At 51.8% G+C, this 16,904-nt stretch overlaps 1 protein-coding gene across 5 annotated transcripts in view; it reads left to right on the forward strand.

Annotated features, from left to right (window-relative positions):
• LOC114842054 (slit homolog 1 protein-like) overlaps positions 1 to 16,759 on the forward strand; it is a 66,597-nt gene extending 49,838 nt beyond the window's left edge. The window contains exons 15-37 of one of the 5 annotated variants that reach the window (XM_029127527.3): positions 113 to 136; positions 2,758 to 2,902; positions 2,979 to 3,053; positions 3,129 to 3,272; positions 3,361 to 3,504; positions 3,598 to 3,764; positions 4,299 to 4,431; positions 5,996 to 6,064; positions 6,185 to 6,256; positions 6,336 to 6,407; positions 9,182 to 9,253; positions 10,277 to 10,440; positions 10,518 to 10,642; positions 10,758 to 10,855; positions 10,934 to 11,073; positions 11,169 to 11,262; positions 11,342 to 11,479; positions 11,580 to 11,808; positions 11,894 to 12,024; positions 12,103 to 12,257; positions 13,068 to 13,350; positions 13,478 to 13,689; positions 13,778 to 16,759. In XM_029127527.3, coding sequence (XP_028983360.1) covers positions 113 to 136; positions 2,758 to 2,902; positions 2,979 to 3,053; positions 3,129 to 3,272; positions 3,361 to 3,504; positions 3,598 to 3,764; positions 4,299 to 4,431; positions 5,996 to 6,064; positions 6,185 to 6,256; positions 6,336 to 6,407; positions 9,182 to 9,253; positions 10,277 to 10,440; positions 10,518 to 10,642; positions 10,758 to 10,855; positions 10,934 to 11,073; positions 11,169 to 11,262; positions 11,342 to 11,479; positions 11,580 to 11,808; positions 11,894 to 12,024; positions 12,103 to 12,257; positions 13,068 to 13,350; positions 13,478 to 13,689; positions 13,778 to 14,016 — 3,125 coding nt within the window. In that variant the 3' untranslated portion in view covers positions 14,017 to 16,759. The other 4 variants (XM_029127525.3, XM_029127528.3, XM_029127526.3 and 1 more) reach the window with 4 other exon arrangements.
• Positions 16,760 to 16,904: the final 145 nt, after the last annotated feature.

Consider the following 16,904-nt stretch of genomic DNA (forward strand, 5'->3'; position numbering starts at 1 on the left):
GATTCATGTGTTGTCATATATAACACCTCTATATATGACTTCTGTGACGCATAGCGACGCCCCAGCTATGCAGACCACTGACATCCATCCCTTTTTCTTTCTTCCATCACAGCTAAAGAGCAGTACTTCATCCCAGGTGAGTGACTTGTAAATGTCCACACCTTTCATTGTCCTGTTTTCTCCAATTACACATCCAGACCTACGGAGCAGCAGCATTTTTTCCATTACTTCCTTCATTTGCAGTGTATTAAACTATTCCTCGGGGTAAAAGATCAGTTCTTCAGTTTATTACAACCTAGGCCTCGCGTTCCTAGTTGGGCATCATTCCTTTGGTAACAATTGCAGTGTTTTTCCTCATTAAGGTAATCGCAGTGAGGAGGGAGAACGGTAATGTTACTAAAACTAAATCAGACAATGCAAGAACCAGAATTCAGGCAATCGTACGGGTTTCAAACGAACCCACAGGTAAGTTTATGTGAATAGGAGAACAAGATGGAAATGCCAAATTATTATGTTTATACGTGTTATGAACAGCAATTGAAGTGATGTATTACTCTATTCCCACAGTTACAATGTGCCAACAAATGTCCTGTGTGATTATTAACGTTTCTGGTGCTAACTGTAAAAGAGCTAAATTGGAATTAATGGGATTGGACTCTAAAGTGACTGATAGTTGGATGAATTTAAGAGAACATGTTCTGCACAGAAGAGTATTTATTTATTTGAGAATTTCTAGGGTAGAATTTGTTGTCTGGTGTTACTGGCGTCCTCGGTATTTATGCGTGTGAGAACAGCTAATGGGGCCCATGAGGGACAATACTATGTGCACATTTTAATTTGATATACGTGCGAGAGTGTCTGTTTCTCCTCGACTCTGTTTTACTTAGAGTCTCGGCAGAAACAGTGAAAAGGAAGTGGCTCTTTGCTTTGGCTCCAGCACAGACAGTCACTCACCGAGAGGGGTAGTGAGCAGGGAGGGAGAGGAGGACGGAGAGGGGAAGAAAGTGTGTCCCTTCTATCAGTGAGAGCTAAAGAAAATAAAGGCCACCAGAGGACCCAGATTCCTATCAGCGGATGTTTCCGGACCTCTTAACAAGAGCACTTCCAAGAAAATAACTGGGAGGATCTGTGTGTGTGTGTGTGTGTGTGTGTGTGTGTGTGTGTGTGTGTGTGTGTGTGTGTGTGTGTGTGTGTGTGTGTGTGTGTGTGTGTTAAACTGAGATTAAGCTCCACACTGGTTTAGAGAACAAATGGGAGTATATGTAAGCAGATGAGAGATCAAAGCCAAATGTGATTAATGAGAATTTCAGCCTCCCTCAATGATAAAGACAAAAGCCTACACACACACACACACGCACACACACACGCACAGGCTAATATGCAGAGCACACACCATCACTCGCAGCGCAGGAATTCCATAACACCGATAACGAGCCGCCGGCTGCAGGGCATTATGAGAACTTCACGGCTCCAGCGATGAGTCACTTTGTGCCTCAGAGGGAAAAGGCTCGTCCCCCGTTTCCTCCAAATGTGCTGACAGTAACAGAGTCGCCTCCACGCGCTGGTGACGACGACGGTGACTCAGGCTCACGAATCCCCCCCAGCTCCTCAACAGCCCCGACATCAAAGCGGCGCGCGGCACTTTCATTGCTTCCCCTCCAGCAGGAAACGCGTGTTCCTGTCTGAAGGTTCCCGTAACGCCCTGGATTTCTGTGTCTATCTATAACGTGCGCGGTGACGCAGCCTCGCTCGCTCACTCGCTCGCTCACTCGCTCGCTCGCTCGCGCGGCGTCCAGCGCCTCCCTCACCTCACAACCACGCTCTAATGAAGTCCAGCGCGAGTGTGGCCCCAGATGTTCCCGCCGCCGCCCCCGTTGCTCGTTATTCGCCTGCTCCTGACCGCGGTTCCGGCGTCCCGCTGACGTCACCTGCGGCCAGGTGTGCTGATGTGAGCGTGCCAGCGGAAAAGCATTAACGCATACACACAGTCAGACACAATGGACACACACACACACACACACACACACACCGTTTTAAATGGCTCCCAGTGCTGCTCCATTATTGAGCAGCCATGATGTAACTGGCAGCATGCTTCGCGGCACGTAACGTCTATTCATAGACGGCGGCTGCAGGAAAATACCCCCCCCCCCCCCCCCCCCCCCCCCCCCCCCCCCCCACCACCACCACCACCACCACCCCACACCCCCCAGCTCCACCCCCGCCCTCTTTGCTGCCTCATTCTCGCTCCTGCTGCTTCAGGATCCACGTCTCGCTGCCACTCAACCTTCTTGTCATCTGTCCACTTTACCTCGTGTCCTGTGTTCCTCGGCATGCGCTCATGTTTCATTTCTCCACTTCCTCGCTTTCAACGCCGCCTGTCCACACACACACACACACACACACACACACACACACACACTCTCTCTCCTCCACCTACTCTCTCCCTCAGGTGTTCTGCCTCGCTGAACCCGGCTGCCCAAATCCTCTTTGGCATCCCTATCTCACCCCCCCTCCCCCCTCCTCACCCTCTGCAGCCGCTCTATCGCCCTTGCACATCCCCTGGACTCCGCTCATTCAGCTCCATCTCGCGAACAGAAGCAGTTTAATGCCGTCCAGGGCGGCTGCTTTAAGGTCGCGACGGGCCGAACTCCACAAACGCACCGGTGACGGGAGCAGATGCGTGACTGAGGGCAACTCGGGGGGGGGGGGTCTGACGTCGCTGTGCTGTGGCGTGCGATTGAATCGTCTCCTGTGCAGGTACGGAGGACATCCGCCTGAACAACGCCTGCAACAGTGATCCCGTGTGCCCTCCCAAGTGTCGTTGCGAGGCCAACGTGGTGGACTGCTCCAACCTGAAGCTCACCAAGATCCCCGAGCACATCCCTTCATCCACCACTGAACTGTGAGGGAGTCAGAGTGAATATTTAACCACACGTTTGAGTGCATGTGTTTGATTGGCTGTTCTTCTTGCTCTCCAGTCGCCTCAACAACAATGACCTCACCAGTCTGGAGGCCACAGGAGTTTTCAAGAACCTCTCGCAGCTGAAGAAGATGTAGGTGCACCGATCTGGTCTCTCCGGCCTTCACTGCGTTATATCCGGTTCGCTGACGTGACCCTGTTTCCTCAGTAACCTCAGCAACAACAAGATCACCGAGATCGAGGACGGCGCCTTCGAGGGCGCCTCGTCCGTCAACGAGCTCCACCTCACGGCCAATCAGATGGACTCCGTGCGGAGCGGGATGTTCCGCGGCCTCGAGGGGCTTCGCATGCTGTGAGGGAGGCTCGTACCGCGGCGCTGGCGCTTCGAAAGGGCGGGAGCCCCCGGAGACTCACTGTGCTGTGGTTCCTTCCCTCCCCAGGATGCTGAGGAACAACAAGATCAGCTGCGTCCACAACGACAGCTTCGCGGGCCTCCACAACGTGCGGCTGCTGTCGCTGTACGACAACCAGCTCACCACCATCGCCCCCGGGGCCTTCGACACGCTGCAGACGCTCTCCACGCTGTGAGACGCGCGCCCGCCCGCCCGCCGACAGCATCGCGGCTCGCGCGCCGCTTCCGCGCTCTCACGCCTCCTCTCCTGCTCCCTCTCTGCTAGCAACCTCCTGGCCAACGCCTTCGTGTGCGACTGCCGCCTGGCCTGGCTCGGCGACTGGCTGAGGAGTAGGAAGATCGTGACGGGCAACCCGCGCTGCCAGCGCCCCGCCTTCCTCAAGGAGATCCCGCTGCAGGACGTGGCCCTGCCCGACTTCCGCTGTGAGGAGGGTGGGTTTGATCTCAGTCACCTCCCATCTCTACGGGGTCCGGTCTGCTTAAAGCAGAGATGGTCCTAAATAACGCTTGCTATTGTGCGACTTTTTGTTTACTGAATAGATTGCTACTCAGCAGTTCCTAAGCTGCTGGTCGATGGCAGGCTGAGTGGGGCTATTGAGCTGTTTGCCTTATTGACCCGTCAGCCTATTTGCACCTGAATGAATGTTAGACTTGTCTTCGGGCCTTGGGCAGCTTCCATTCTCTGCTCTCGCTGGTCGATATCGCATTAGCGAGGCTGCTCTCTGTCCTATTTTACTCTTCACATTTCTCACTTGCTCTTTTTTTCATTGTCTCAATTCCCCACCATTAGTTTGAAGGATCGGCCTTGTCTATAGGTTGGTTCTACCTCTCTATTATCTCCTTTTTGTCCCCCGGCTTCTCTTTTTGGCCGTTCTCCATCTGCCTCTTCACCCTCACGGCCATCTCTCCCCTCTCGCTGTCTGCCGTCTGACTCACCACTCACCTCGGTGCCCTCTGTTTTCCCAGGCCAAGAGGAGTCGAGCTGCGTACCCAGACCCCAGTGTCCCAGTGAATGTACTTGCCTGGAGACGGTGGTGCGCTGCAGTAACAAGCACCTCCACACGCTGCCCAAAGGCATCCCCAGAAACGTGACGGAACTGTGAGTTCTTCTGCACAATCGTGCCATTTGCATGTATGTTCTCTTAGACTTAGAGCGCTGGTAATTGCTGTTATGGTTTTCTGGTCAGGCTTTGATAGCGGCAGAGCTCGACAGGAAACTAAGGGAGACAGTAGCAAAAGGATAGGACGTATGAGTTAAAGCAGTGGAGACAAAGAAAACAGATCTCATCGCCTGCAGAAGGGAATGGGAGTCAATAAACCCTGCAGTTATTCTCTCAGACATTCTTCTTTTGTGTTCCCTGCAGCCCTGAGGGCTAACGCTGATGTCACTCTCACACTCGGAGCCAAGCGTGTGTGTGTGTGTGTGTGTGTGTGTGTGTGTGTGTGTGTGTGTGTGTGTGTGTGTGTGTGTGTGTGTGTGTGTGTGTGTGTGTGTGTGTGTGTGTGTGTGTGTGTGTGTGCATACTTGTGTGAAGGCCAAAAGCAGCCTGTCCACAGGAGCACAGGGGAGCAAGAGGACAATTTAATGAGCAGTTTTCGGAGCGGCTCTGGAACTGGAACTTTCCAATACGGCTTCGAGCAGTTTAGACCGACTGACAAACACACACCCACACACGCAGATGCACACACACGCTGCGCGGAGCTTCAGGCCTGTCATTGTCCCAGCAGGTGTGACCAGGTGTGCCCTCGGTTCGGGGCTTTCATCTAGTCATGTGGAGAGTTTTCTACTCCATCATTATCCCAAGTGTCCTCTGCACCATCATTACCTATCATTACCTCTGAACCCGAAGCCCCCCCACCCAAACCAACAACCCCCCCCCCCCCACCCCCCCCCCCCCCCCCCCCCCCCCCCCCCCGTTCTCCCCACCCTGAGTACAGTCAGCAACAATAACAGGAGAAAGCTCCACTCTAAGGCGCCGTTTGGCCATTTATCAGGGTGACAGCCCGGCGCTGGCAGTAATCAGTGCGCTCGTTCCCCTGCAGGCACGAAGGCAAGTGCAGTGGCTTGTACATGCATCAGTGTGTTGACACACACATGCACGAACGCACTCGGGCGTTGTGTCATCGAGCGGATGCCGGGCGACATTAGGACCTGCTGTTAAACGGGAAATGAACCCAAAGCGATAAATTCGCCGTCTGTGTCGAGGCTTTTTTTTTTTTTTTTTTTCACGCAGCAGAAATGTTGCAGCTACACGGAAACCGCTCACTGGGCCAGATTCCCAGCGCCAGACACAACAAGTGTCAGAACCTTTACAATTTCTATCTGAGCGACAAAACGTTTTTTGTGCGCGCCCTAAAGTGGGATTCATTCGTCAGCGACCGCATGGGGAAAAAGTGTTGCACGTAGAAAATGGGATGTCCTCAAATAACCAGTAACACGAAGCCTCTGACGAGAGACAGAAGACATTTCCATATGCAGAAATATATAAACGAGCACTTGACTAATATAATAAATGGTACCTGCAGTTGCTGTAGGTGGACACTTTTTTGGTAGAACACGAGGAACATGTGTTTAATATTTACCAGCTCCTATGGTGGAACCGCGGCTGCCTTTTATTTCTGCTGACTTCATTCCTGAACTGTTGAACTGTCTCTTTCCTCAGGTATTTAGACGGGAACCAGTTCGGCGTCGTGCCGAAGGAGCTGTCTACCTTCAAGTACCTGCAGCTGGTGTAAGTGTCTGTCTGAACCAACCCCCCACCCCCGCACACACGCGCACACACACACAAACACACACAACCCCCCCTCGCTGTGCAGGTCTGCAGAGTTGAACCTGTCTCCTTCCTTTTCAGAGACCTGAGCAACAACAAGATCAGCTCTCTGACCAACTCGTCCTTCGCCAACATGAGTCAACTCACCACCCTGTAAGTCCCGACCGGCCCTTCATTCCGACCCCGTGTCGACCGTGGGATCAGTCGCGTGTCATTATTTCTACATTTGCAGAATCCTGAGCTACAACTCCCTGCGTTGCATCCCCAGGATGGCCTTCAGCGGGCTGCACTCGCTCCGACTGCTGTGAGTTGACCTTCGTGTGTGTGTGTGTGTGTGTGTGTGTGTGTGTGTGTGTGTGTGTGTGTGTGTGTGTGTGTGTACGTTGTTGGCACGGAATCAAAATGCTATTTTTAGGATAAATCCTGTGTTTTGCCAGTGGTTTTAGTTTTTCGTCTTGTGCAAATCAAACGATTCTCTGTTGTCACGTAAAAAAACTTTATTAAAGATATGTTGAAAGCGTTCTGAAACAAAAGCGGACTCACTTTCACAGAGTTATCCGCGAGGATATTTTTGTAGCTCGCAGTGACTTCAGAGACAGAGCAGCAGATGCTGAGAATCTTTGATTGACTCCAGAGGACTAAAACGGCGTCTAAACAGTTATGACAGCTCATGAACTCACGCACGCACACATACGCCCACAACCTCCGACCTATTTTCTGCCTTTGAATGGCAGCGGGGCTGCTGCTGCCCACACGTCCTCAGACGTCTGCCCAAGTGTGCCCGTTCACCTCCAAACGCCCCCAGCTCATCCCGGCCTTCCACCGGGGCCAAACACGCCCCCCCACAAGCCACTGCACAAAATCACCCTGACGCTGATCACCGGAGAATGTTTGCCCCGCTAGCCGTAATGGTTTTGACGCTGCCTCCGGGCTTTTGTGAAGTTATGAAGTCTTTGATTGTGCACTCTCAGTGACCATGGGCTCCTCGCAGACGAATTGGTCTGCGAAATAACTGAGATGTAGAATGTAAATGTGTTGGACAGATAGATGACGAAACCAAACCAATCTGTGGACCTGCATCGAAATACACAGCGCACAGGGAGAAATAGAAACCAGGCGCGCGTGTGTGTGTGTGTGTGTGTGCGCAGACATATCGGCCTCCATGTGTGCTCATAGCAGGCACACTTTTTACTACTGACAACAAAGCTTGAACAAAGCCTCTTTATATGGCGGGATTCGACTAAAGCCCCCGATCATTACGAGACACAAAGCCTAAGAGTCCTTTTAGCGTGGAATGAGAGTGAAGCTCGTCATTAGCCGATGCCGCCGCGCTAGCTCCGGCTCGCCGCTTTGATCTCTAATGAAGCTGCGTCCATTATTTCTGCTCTTGCTCACTCGCGCCACCGTCGCTTCTGAAATCTCCCGTGTGCGAGTGTGTGCTAGACGCCATGTGAGGCCCCGGTGCCACACACCACACACACAGGCTCACAGGCACACAGTCAGGGCTGCCTTCATGTCTCGCTCAACAAATGAAGCAGAAAACTTTTGATGTCTTTAATGTTGCTGCGATCAATCATTAGGCTCCCATTAAATGTCAATAGGTGCTGTGGATTATTTTTAAATACACTCGGCACTAGGCTGGAGGCCGCACTAAAACTAAAGCGACAATTAGGTTCATTTAATCAGTACGACTTTAAAACTCCACACTGGGTTCAAAGTTTAAAGTTGGAAGCTTCATAGAAACCACAGCGAGATGCCAAACCTGGCAACGAGCAGGGAACGCTTACACGTGCTCACACACACACACACACACACACACACACACACACACACACACACACACACACACACACACACACACACACACACACACACACACATACACACACACACTGAGGTGCCAAAGCCTTTATGAAGCTTCACCTTTGGCTTTACAGAGCAGTAAAGAGCAGACGAATCATTAACGCTCAGGGCTTCAAACAGACCGGTGGTCTGAGCCTGGCATGGATGTGGTGCGGTTTGGTGTAAGTGTACATATGGGTGTGTATGTGGGTGTGTACACGGCGCTTGTGGCTCGGGCTGCAGATTAATAAGCTGCTAATTGGCCCGCTGGGTATTAGGTGTGAGGTGAGTGAGCCTAGACAGCGCCAGGGCGTGGCCCGCCAGGATTTGGGTGGGAAGCTGTGAGAAAGTGATATGAAAGAGTGTGATAAAGAAAAGGAACAGGAAAGAAAGCACCGTCTGCAAGTAATGAAATCAAAACAGGCATGAGGGCTGTTGGACACGGGGCTGTGGGAAAACGCTGGGGTCGCAGGACCTGGGAGTTCAGAAACCCGCGGGATCCGTGAACACGAGCAGAGGGTGTGCAGGTGAGTCATTTACAGGCCGAGCCAGACGTCTTCCCTCGACCGGCCCAGAAGCGCCAAGCGCAGACGCTGTGCCCGGCGAGAGTCACACGCCCGACGCAGTGACGGCGGCAGACGGGAAGAGAGGCGAACAAAGAGAGAGACTGCGTAAATGCTGGTGGGGGGGCAGATCGGGTTTCCTTCTGGAGACTCCGTGGCTCCTCCGTCCGTCCTACGGAACCAAACCTGCACACAGTTCAACCCCCCCGTCGCCTCTGACGCGTCGCGTATGGGCGCTGTCTAGCGCTAGCGTGCGGTCAGCCGGGGGTGGGAGGCGGTAACGGCCTGGCAGATCACAGCAGCCATCAGTCACCAGGCCGTTACCCACGGCAGCGGACGGGCCGGAGGACAACAGCACTGGCGTTGGTGTGCGTCAGGAGACGCCTGGAGCCTCATGTCTCACTGCTCACTGCCCTGCCACACAGACGCACATGCTGTAGGAACTTGACACCAGCCTTTTACGCACTCGCACAGCCTCACATCTTTGCCAGCTGCACAAGGCTCCGGCAGAAACACAAACCGCCCACCACCCATTTAGAACAAAATAACCCTCGACATTTTCAGCTTTTGCTGTTTCCCACGTCAAACTATTTGTCTATATCCCATTATCACCACTGTTATGATTAAAAATGTCCATGCTAATCAATCATTTCTTCCCTCCGTCGCCCTGAAGATCGCTCCATGGCAACGAAATCTCGGAGCTTCCCGATGGCATCTTCAGCGATGTGGCCTCACTTTCCCACTTGTGAGTAGCGATACACAACACATGGAACTGTGACAGCAGCGGCTGCTCCGCGTGAGCCAGCGATTCTGTGTTGTCTGCAAACACGCGCACACACACACACACACACACACACACACACACACACACACACACACACACACACACACACACACACACTGGGGGGTCTGGTCAGACAGGACAGTGGCCTGTCTGTAGTCCTCTCTGGTGGGCTCTGCATGAGTTGAGACACCCCACCCCCAATCAACCACAATTCTGTGGTGAGGCCAACACACAGACCCCTCTACTCACACAGACGCTCGCTGGTCTGGGGACTTCAGGGTTTGTTTTTGGTTTGTTTATCTATGTCTCTAATCTCATGTGTCTGTCTGGTTTTCGATGTGAAAAGACTACTGGATGTGTAAAGCTACACAGCGGTAACTTTGCTCGTGGCCCCGCCGACATCTCAATACTCACGTCATCCCCTGACACTCGCTGATCAATAGCTGTATCAGTGTCAGAGCTCAGGAGCAGCAAGACCGGACAGAGAGAACGCAACAAAAGGCTTTTTCTGGATAGAAGTACACGGTGGGGACGGTGGGCGGCCATCGATCCGAAGTCACAGTCAAGTGGCTTTCTTGTCGGCAGATGTCAGGTGTCAGCTATTGGCCCAGCCTGAAAGATGAGCCCGTGCTCCAGCGTAATGGAACGACATCGATTCGAGAGTGTTTATGCATCCAGCAGCCGGACAGAACGCCATTGATTCACGAGCGCCATGACAGAAGTAGTTAGAGTGCCTTCTGTTTACACCTTTCTCTATAATTGAGAAGCCTTCCTCTGAGTAATACATGGCCAGATGTCATATTAGGAATCAAATAAATAAACCTGAACTGTTTTATTTGTGGGGAATCAGCATTTTACTGCACAGGAGTCCAAATTGAGTTTGGCCTTGTTTGCATTAGGCAGGGGTGCGGAGCCCCCTGCTGGTGGACGAGGGCACTGCAGCAGCGTAACAGGCCAGACTGACCTTTGTGTGTGCTTCGTCAGGGCGATCGGGGCCAACCCGCTGTTCTGCGACTGTCACCTGCGCTGGCTGTCCGACTGGGTGAAGACGGGCTACAAGGAGCCCGGCATCGCCCGCTGCGCCGGCCCGCAGGGCATGGAGGGCAAGCTGCTGCTCACCACACCCGCCAAGAAGTTTGAATGCACAGGTGAGTCGCCGCGTGCGCGATGCCGAGCGCCGCCGCGAGCCGGACACGGCTGATTGAACCGCTTTGCCGTCCCCTAGGAGACGTGGACGCCGCGGTGCTGGCGAAGTGTAACCCCTGTCTGTCGGGCCCCTGTCTGAACCAGGGCATCTGCCACAGCGACCTGGCCGATGTGTACAGGTGCAGCTGTCCTCCTGGATTCAAGGTCAGGGCTGCGGCGCGCTGTCGCGTGCGCATTCACGTCCAGCTGCCCTCACGCACATGTGTCATGCAGCCAGACGAGAGCGAGGCGTGACGCTCATCTCTGCTCTGTGCCGCAGGGCAAGAACTGTGAGACGGCTCTAAACGCCTGCGTGAGCAACCCCTGCGCCAATGGAGGAACCTGTCAAGTCAATGAGGATGAGGAGGACGAATACAGGTGAGGAACCCACGCTAAATTAGCCGTATAGCACAATGACATTTATTTATTGATGGGGAACTTGTGCATCCTTTGCAGCTGTACATGTCCGCTGGGCTTCGAGGGCCCCACTTGCCAAATCAACACTGACGACTGTGACGACAACGACTGTGAGAACGGAGCCACCTGCATTGACGGAATCAACAACTACACTTGTTTTTGTCCCCCCTATTACACAGGTCGGCCAAGAAACGAACGATGGAGTCGCTTTTGAATGATGTTTCCTAGTGTGCTGGTTCTTGATGCGTTTCTGTTTCACTTTTTGTCTCCGTAGGCGACATGTGTGAAGAAATGGAGGACGTGTGCGCCCCTGGACGAAGCCCCTGCCAACACCAGTCTACCTGCCTCATCACCTCCAATGGGCCCAAGTAGGCGAGCGTAATCCTTCGCGCGCTGCGGCGTCGTCCGTGTGCTGCCAGGCTCCAGCGTTGTGCTCGTGCGTTGCAGGTGCGTGTGTTCTCCTGGTTACGTTGGCGATGACTGCAGCGTAGACTACAACGACTGCGAGGAGCACCGCTGTCAGCATGGAGCCCGGTGTGTGGACGAGCTCAACGGCTACTCCTGCATCTGTCCCGACGGATTCAGGTGAGCAGCCTGACGTGCACAGGGTTCATTTCGGCCGCTCCTTTTTTATTTTTTATTTTTTTTTGGTGCCGTTTACAAACCGCCGCCCTCTTTAACGCAGCGGTCAGCTGTGTGAGGTTCCCCCGTCGGCTCTGTCCCTGTGCGAGCTGGCCGACTGCCAGAACAGCGCCCCCTGCGTGGAGAGGGGGGGCCGCGCCCTCTGCCAGTGCCCCCCCGAGTTCGGCGGGCCGCGCTGCGAGAAGCTGGTCAGCGTTAACTTTGTGGACAGAGACTCGTACCTGCTGCTCTCTGACCTGAAGAACTGGCCTCAGGCGAACATCACTCTGCAGGTAATCGCACCGCCGGCGTGTGAGCAGGTCTGTTATGTAGCTTGCGTTTGAGAATCGCTCCAACTGCCACTTATAACGTTCGCAGGTGTCGACGGCTGAGGACAATGGCATCCTCTTATACAACGGTGACAATGATCATATTGCAGTGGAGCTTTACCAAGGTCACGTCAAAGTCAGCTACGACCCTGGCAGCCAGCCAGGACATGCCATCTACAGGTAAGAGGCCCCCCAGCCCCCCCCACGTCTGTCTGCGTCCACTTCCTAATAACAGCATCATCTCTGTTTCTTTACCAGCACTGAGACCATCAACGATGGTCAGTTCCACACGGTGGAGCTGGTGACCTTTGACCAGATGGTGAACCTGTCCATTGACGGGGGTCTCCCTACCACAATGGATAGCTTTGGGGCAGTGCGGCCCCTCAACGGAGAGGCTCCACTATACGTGGGGGGTAGGGGCCCTCTCCAGAACACTCCTCCCTCCTCTGCAGGCACTCTTAACTACTACACTACTGTCAATCACCCCCCTCCCCCCTCGCTTTGTCACCACCACAGCCAACCCCTCCCCTTAACCATGAAACCCTGTCCTATCGCCACCCAAACCCGTCTCTTGACCTACATCATACCCACCTCCAGTCATGACTGTGTCTGCTAGGGCCCATAAAACTGAACCTGGGTCGCCCATATGTCATATAAGCTCATTAATTATACCTGTAATATACCAAAAAAACAAACAATGTGACTCTAAAGTAACCTGTAGAGACCATATGTCACCACCTCCACAGTCCAGCGCATCAGCTCATTTGTAGTGTAAAGTCCGCCCTCTAGTGGTCAGTGTAGGAACTACCAGACACAGTCTTCACTTCAGATCTGTTTGGTATTTGCATGTTTATTTGTGGTGTGTAATTTAGCCACTCCTGACACGGACACATGCTGATAATCAAAGTGATAAAATATTACAGTTTGCTCAGGAGTGGCTCAAATATTGTGTAGTATGTTGGTGCTGTGACCTGTTCTTTGTTTATGCAAACGGGGAATTTTCCCCATCCATGTTTGATTCCTCTTCTTTCGAGCATGATATGTCTTCAGGTGCAAATGCAGGATATTAATTTGACAGCCTCTTTATGCACTGTTCAGACGCTCATGTTTTGAAAGGCCTTCCTTCATTACTCATACCAGCCCCGTGTTAGCTGTCTGTTTGTGACCCAGCAAGCTCCACTTCACGCACATAAACATCATCTCTTTCCTCCCTCCTCCCCCAGGCATGCCCGTGGATGTGCACTCCTTCCGTCTCTTGCAGATCCAGAACGGGTCCAGTTTCCACGGCTGCATCCAAAACCTGTACATCAACAACGAGCTCCAGGACTTCACCAAGACCCAGATGAAGCCCGGCGTGGTGCCGGGCTGCGAGCCCTGCAAGAAGATCTACTGTGTCCATGGCATCTGCCAGCCCGATGGGATCCAGGGACCCGTGTGCCACTGCCAGCAAGGCTGGAGTGGTCCTCACTGCGACCAGCCTACAAGCAATCCCTGCCAGGGCAGCAAGTATGTTTGCAAACGAAGCCGAAAGTCACCAGTCATGTATCTAAAAATGTTGGATGACTTTAGGTCCGTATCTGTATCGCTGTTCCTCCAGCATCTATATCACCTTTAAATGTACCTGTTTCACCAGGTGCGTCCATGGAAAGTGCATCCCGCTGGACTCCCAGTCGTACCGCTGCGAGTGTGTGGAGGGTTACCGCGGTGCCCTGTGCAACCAGCAGGGGGAGCTGTTCAACCCGTGCCGTCGCCTGTCCTGCAAACACGGCCGCTGCCAGATCTCAGACACTGGAGATGCCTACTGTCACTGCGAAAATGGCTACACTGGGGAACTCTGTGACGCAGGTGGGTTTGGCTTCTTTATGTCCGAGGAAATGGCATCTTTGAGTCCCTCGCCGTAACCTCTGTGGGGGTTTTCCGTCCCGCCGTGCAGAGTCTGAGTGCAGAGGGGAGCCCGTGCGGGACTTCTACCAGGTCCAGCGAGGCTACGCCATCTGCCAGACGACGCGCATGGTGTCCTGGGTGGAGTGCTCCGGGGTGTGCGACGCCGGGGCCTGCTGCGCCAGCCAGAGGATGAAGCGCCGGAAATACACCTTCGAGTGCAGCGACGGGACCTCCTTCAGCGAGGAAGTGGAAAAGACCATCAAGTGCGGCTGCGTGGGCTGCATGTAGCAGCATTCGCCCCCCCATTTCCTGCCACTGCCGCCGAGCAGAAGATTAGGAAAGAAGGAAGAGAGAGGACTGGAGGAAGGCGATGAGTGAAAGAGAGATTATAAAGAATATATATAAAACCTCTATCTATATATTATGGACAACAATGTTTGTAAAATAGGACATTTCTTCCCCTTCCAAGGGTGTGTGACCTACAGTAACACAGTGAAGCCAACAAAGTAGACGAGACAACAACCTCAACAGAACCACTGTATCTGCAACATTGTTCCAACGGTCCAGAGATTTTTAAGGTGTTGCATCGAGCGAGCGAGAGAGAGAGAGAGCCCCTCCAACCCAGTTTACCCCGTGTGAATCCCCCTCCATCTGTCAAGCCTCCGACAGCCACCCACCATCTATCTGTGCTTTGTGCGAGCGGCGAGAGCGCCGGGGTCCAGCCGGGCTCGTGAGCGGATGAGAAGAGACCGACCTGGCAACGCGAGCTGGGGTGGAGCTCGTGGTTCGGGTCCGGTTGGAGCTGTTGTTGTGCAGTCATGCATTCCACACACGCACAACTCGAGGCCAACGAGGAGCCGTTGGGGTTAGAGAGGCGCATGATCCAGGTGTGGTGCTACAGGTGTCTGCTGCGAGTTACCATGAGATCGGCATTTTTCTTTTTTTAAAAAAACACAGAGACTGCACTGACGAGCAGCGCTGAGAGTGAAACACACATCTCTGACAGTACAGATGCATGGCGTACATACATTTACGGAGTGAGAGGGCGCGTGTGGCCAACACGCCGGCCGCCGGCAGCGCTACGTGCTTATCGGTCCCCCAGCATGCATTGCCTCAGGGATGGGGCGATTCGCATTACCCCCCACCCGCTTTGGAGCAGGAGGCAGTTAATCCCTGCTCCTCTTGATGCCTGCAGTATTAAACGTGTGCAAACCGTTGCATGTGTGGAGACGTTTGCCAACAAATATGTAGAGCTTCATAGCATCACTATAAATATTACAAAACAAACGTTTGCTGAATCGCTGCCTGTTTTTTGTTTTGTTTCGTCTAATTTCTCTCGTATTGATTTGTTTTTGTTGTATTAATGTAACCTTACTCCTTTAGCTCCCTCCCCCAACAAACCCTTTATATAGAAATACCTAACAGATTCTAATATATATATATATTTGTATTTCCTTTTGGTATAGTATTTTTCTATGTTAAAGAGTAAGTCTGGAAGCTTTAGCGTTGATGGAAAAAAGCATTGAGTTGGTTCCTTAGGTGTTTTTATTTGTTGATCTCACTCACTTCAACAAGGTAATGAGTTACATCAATTGGCCACAAAACTACAGCAGCTGGTTGGCCTTATTGTATAGGAGTCAGTATTGGTCTAGAAATATGTTTAATATTGTATATGTTGTCTTCCATGTGAATATTACATCTAATCATGAGAGTCTGTGCTTGATTTTATTTATTTTCTCTAAAAAGCGGTTTCCTTTAGGAAGTGAAGGGGCGCGAATGCTACTTACTTTCAAATAATCGAAACCTATATAGAAAAGGTGAAATACTGACTAAAAACAGCATAAAAATCTGTAACTGTAACATCACAGTGCTCTCCTCCGCGCTGGCTCAGACATTCCTCATTCACTGCTGGAGGCTGGAAAAGGCCCTGAAAACCAACCTTGTAATTACCGTTCCACGCAGCCCTTCTGATTGTTCGGCTCCGTTAATCGGACGCCTGTCTTTTTTTAGTTCATCGGAGTTAAAGTAGTCAAGCTCAACTGCTCATAAGCTGCTGTCAAGCCAGAAGAAACAGGATGAAGTTGCCTCTGTGGACAGTGATCACGTTAAGGTTCGTCATCCTGTGCGAAGCGCCACACGCCTATAGTGGACAGATGCGAAATGACTGCAGGGTCGGGACTCGTCTGACTGGCTTTCCACACAAAAAAAGAAGAAACGGTGCCAAGTACAGTGAACACAGTCATACCTGAATGTATAAATGTGTATAGATAAATATGAGCTATGCTTATTCATGAAGTGGTAACGTTTAGCTGTTAATTAGTTTCCAATGTAAAATATAGAAATCGCGTGAGGGTGGCTTCATCAGTCATTGTTCTCCTTACGGACCGGGACGGTGTTTCTCCATTTTGCTGATCTAAATGTTCCAAGTGACTTTATTGTGAAAGGCTGCAGACACGGATCTCAGCTTGCTGCCATGCCACATCACAGAGCTCCCATTTCTATTGCTGCCCATGTTAACCTTGTTTTATATGCTGTTGATGTGATCCCAGTGGTGTACAATAACATAAAGCTCTCAAAGGATACTGATGAACAGTCACTGTAATGTTTAGGCTGTGTACCTCATACAGGTGCATATTTAGTCGAATGTGGCTTCTTTCCCCTCCATGTCTCCTTCCTCTGCACAAGTCTGGTGCATTCAACTTCCTGGTAGACATCTTAGTGGTGCTTGTGCTATATTGAGATGTATTTCAGTTATTCGGTCACATGACCAGAAACACAGACTTGCCATCTACAACTATATACGTGAATATGTTATTGTAAACAACACAGTGTCTCTGTTGTATTGAACTGGTGCAAAAACGTACAAAAATGCCTGGTTGGGTTCTGTCTGTTTGCTTTTTTCGTTACAGGATCTATGGTGGGATTCAACTGAAAAACTCCCAATAATGCTGAATGTATGTAGTGCCACCGACAAAATGTTTACCAAACCTCCACTCTTTTCATTGATTAAACTTAAATGTGTGTGCTTTTACTATTTGTTGTCTTACTTGAATAGTTGAGCCCTTTGAGGCTTTTAAGATCACATACTATGGCCAATTTTGTCACCACATACAATAATAATAATAACTTATAATTAAAACTTTATTGATCGCAGCAGTGCAGAAAATTTATCTCTG

The sequence above is a fragment of the Betta splendens genome, chromosome 15, assembly GCF_900634795.4.
Source record: "Betta splendens chromosome 15, fBetSpl5.4, whole genome shotgun sequence".
NCBI classification, from domain to species: domain Eukaryota; kingdom Metazoa; phylum Chordata; class Actinopteri; order Anabantiformes; family Osphronemidae; genus Betta; species Betta splendens.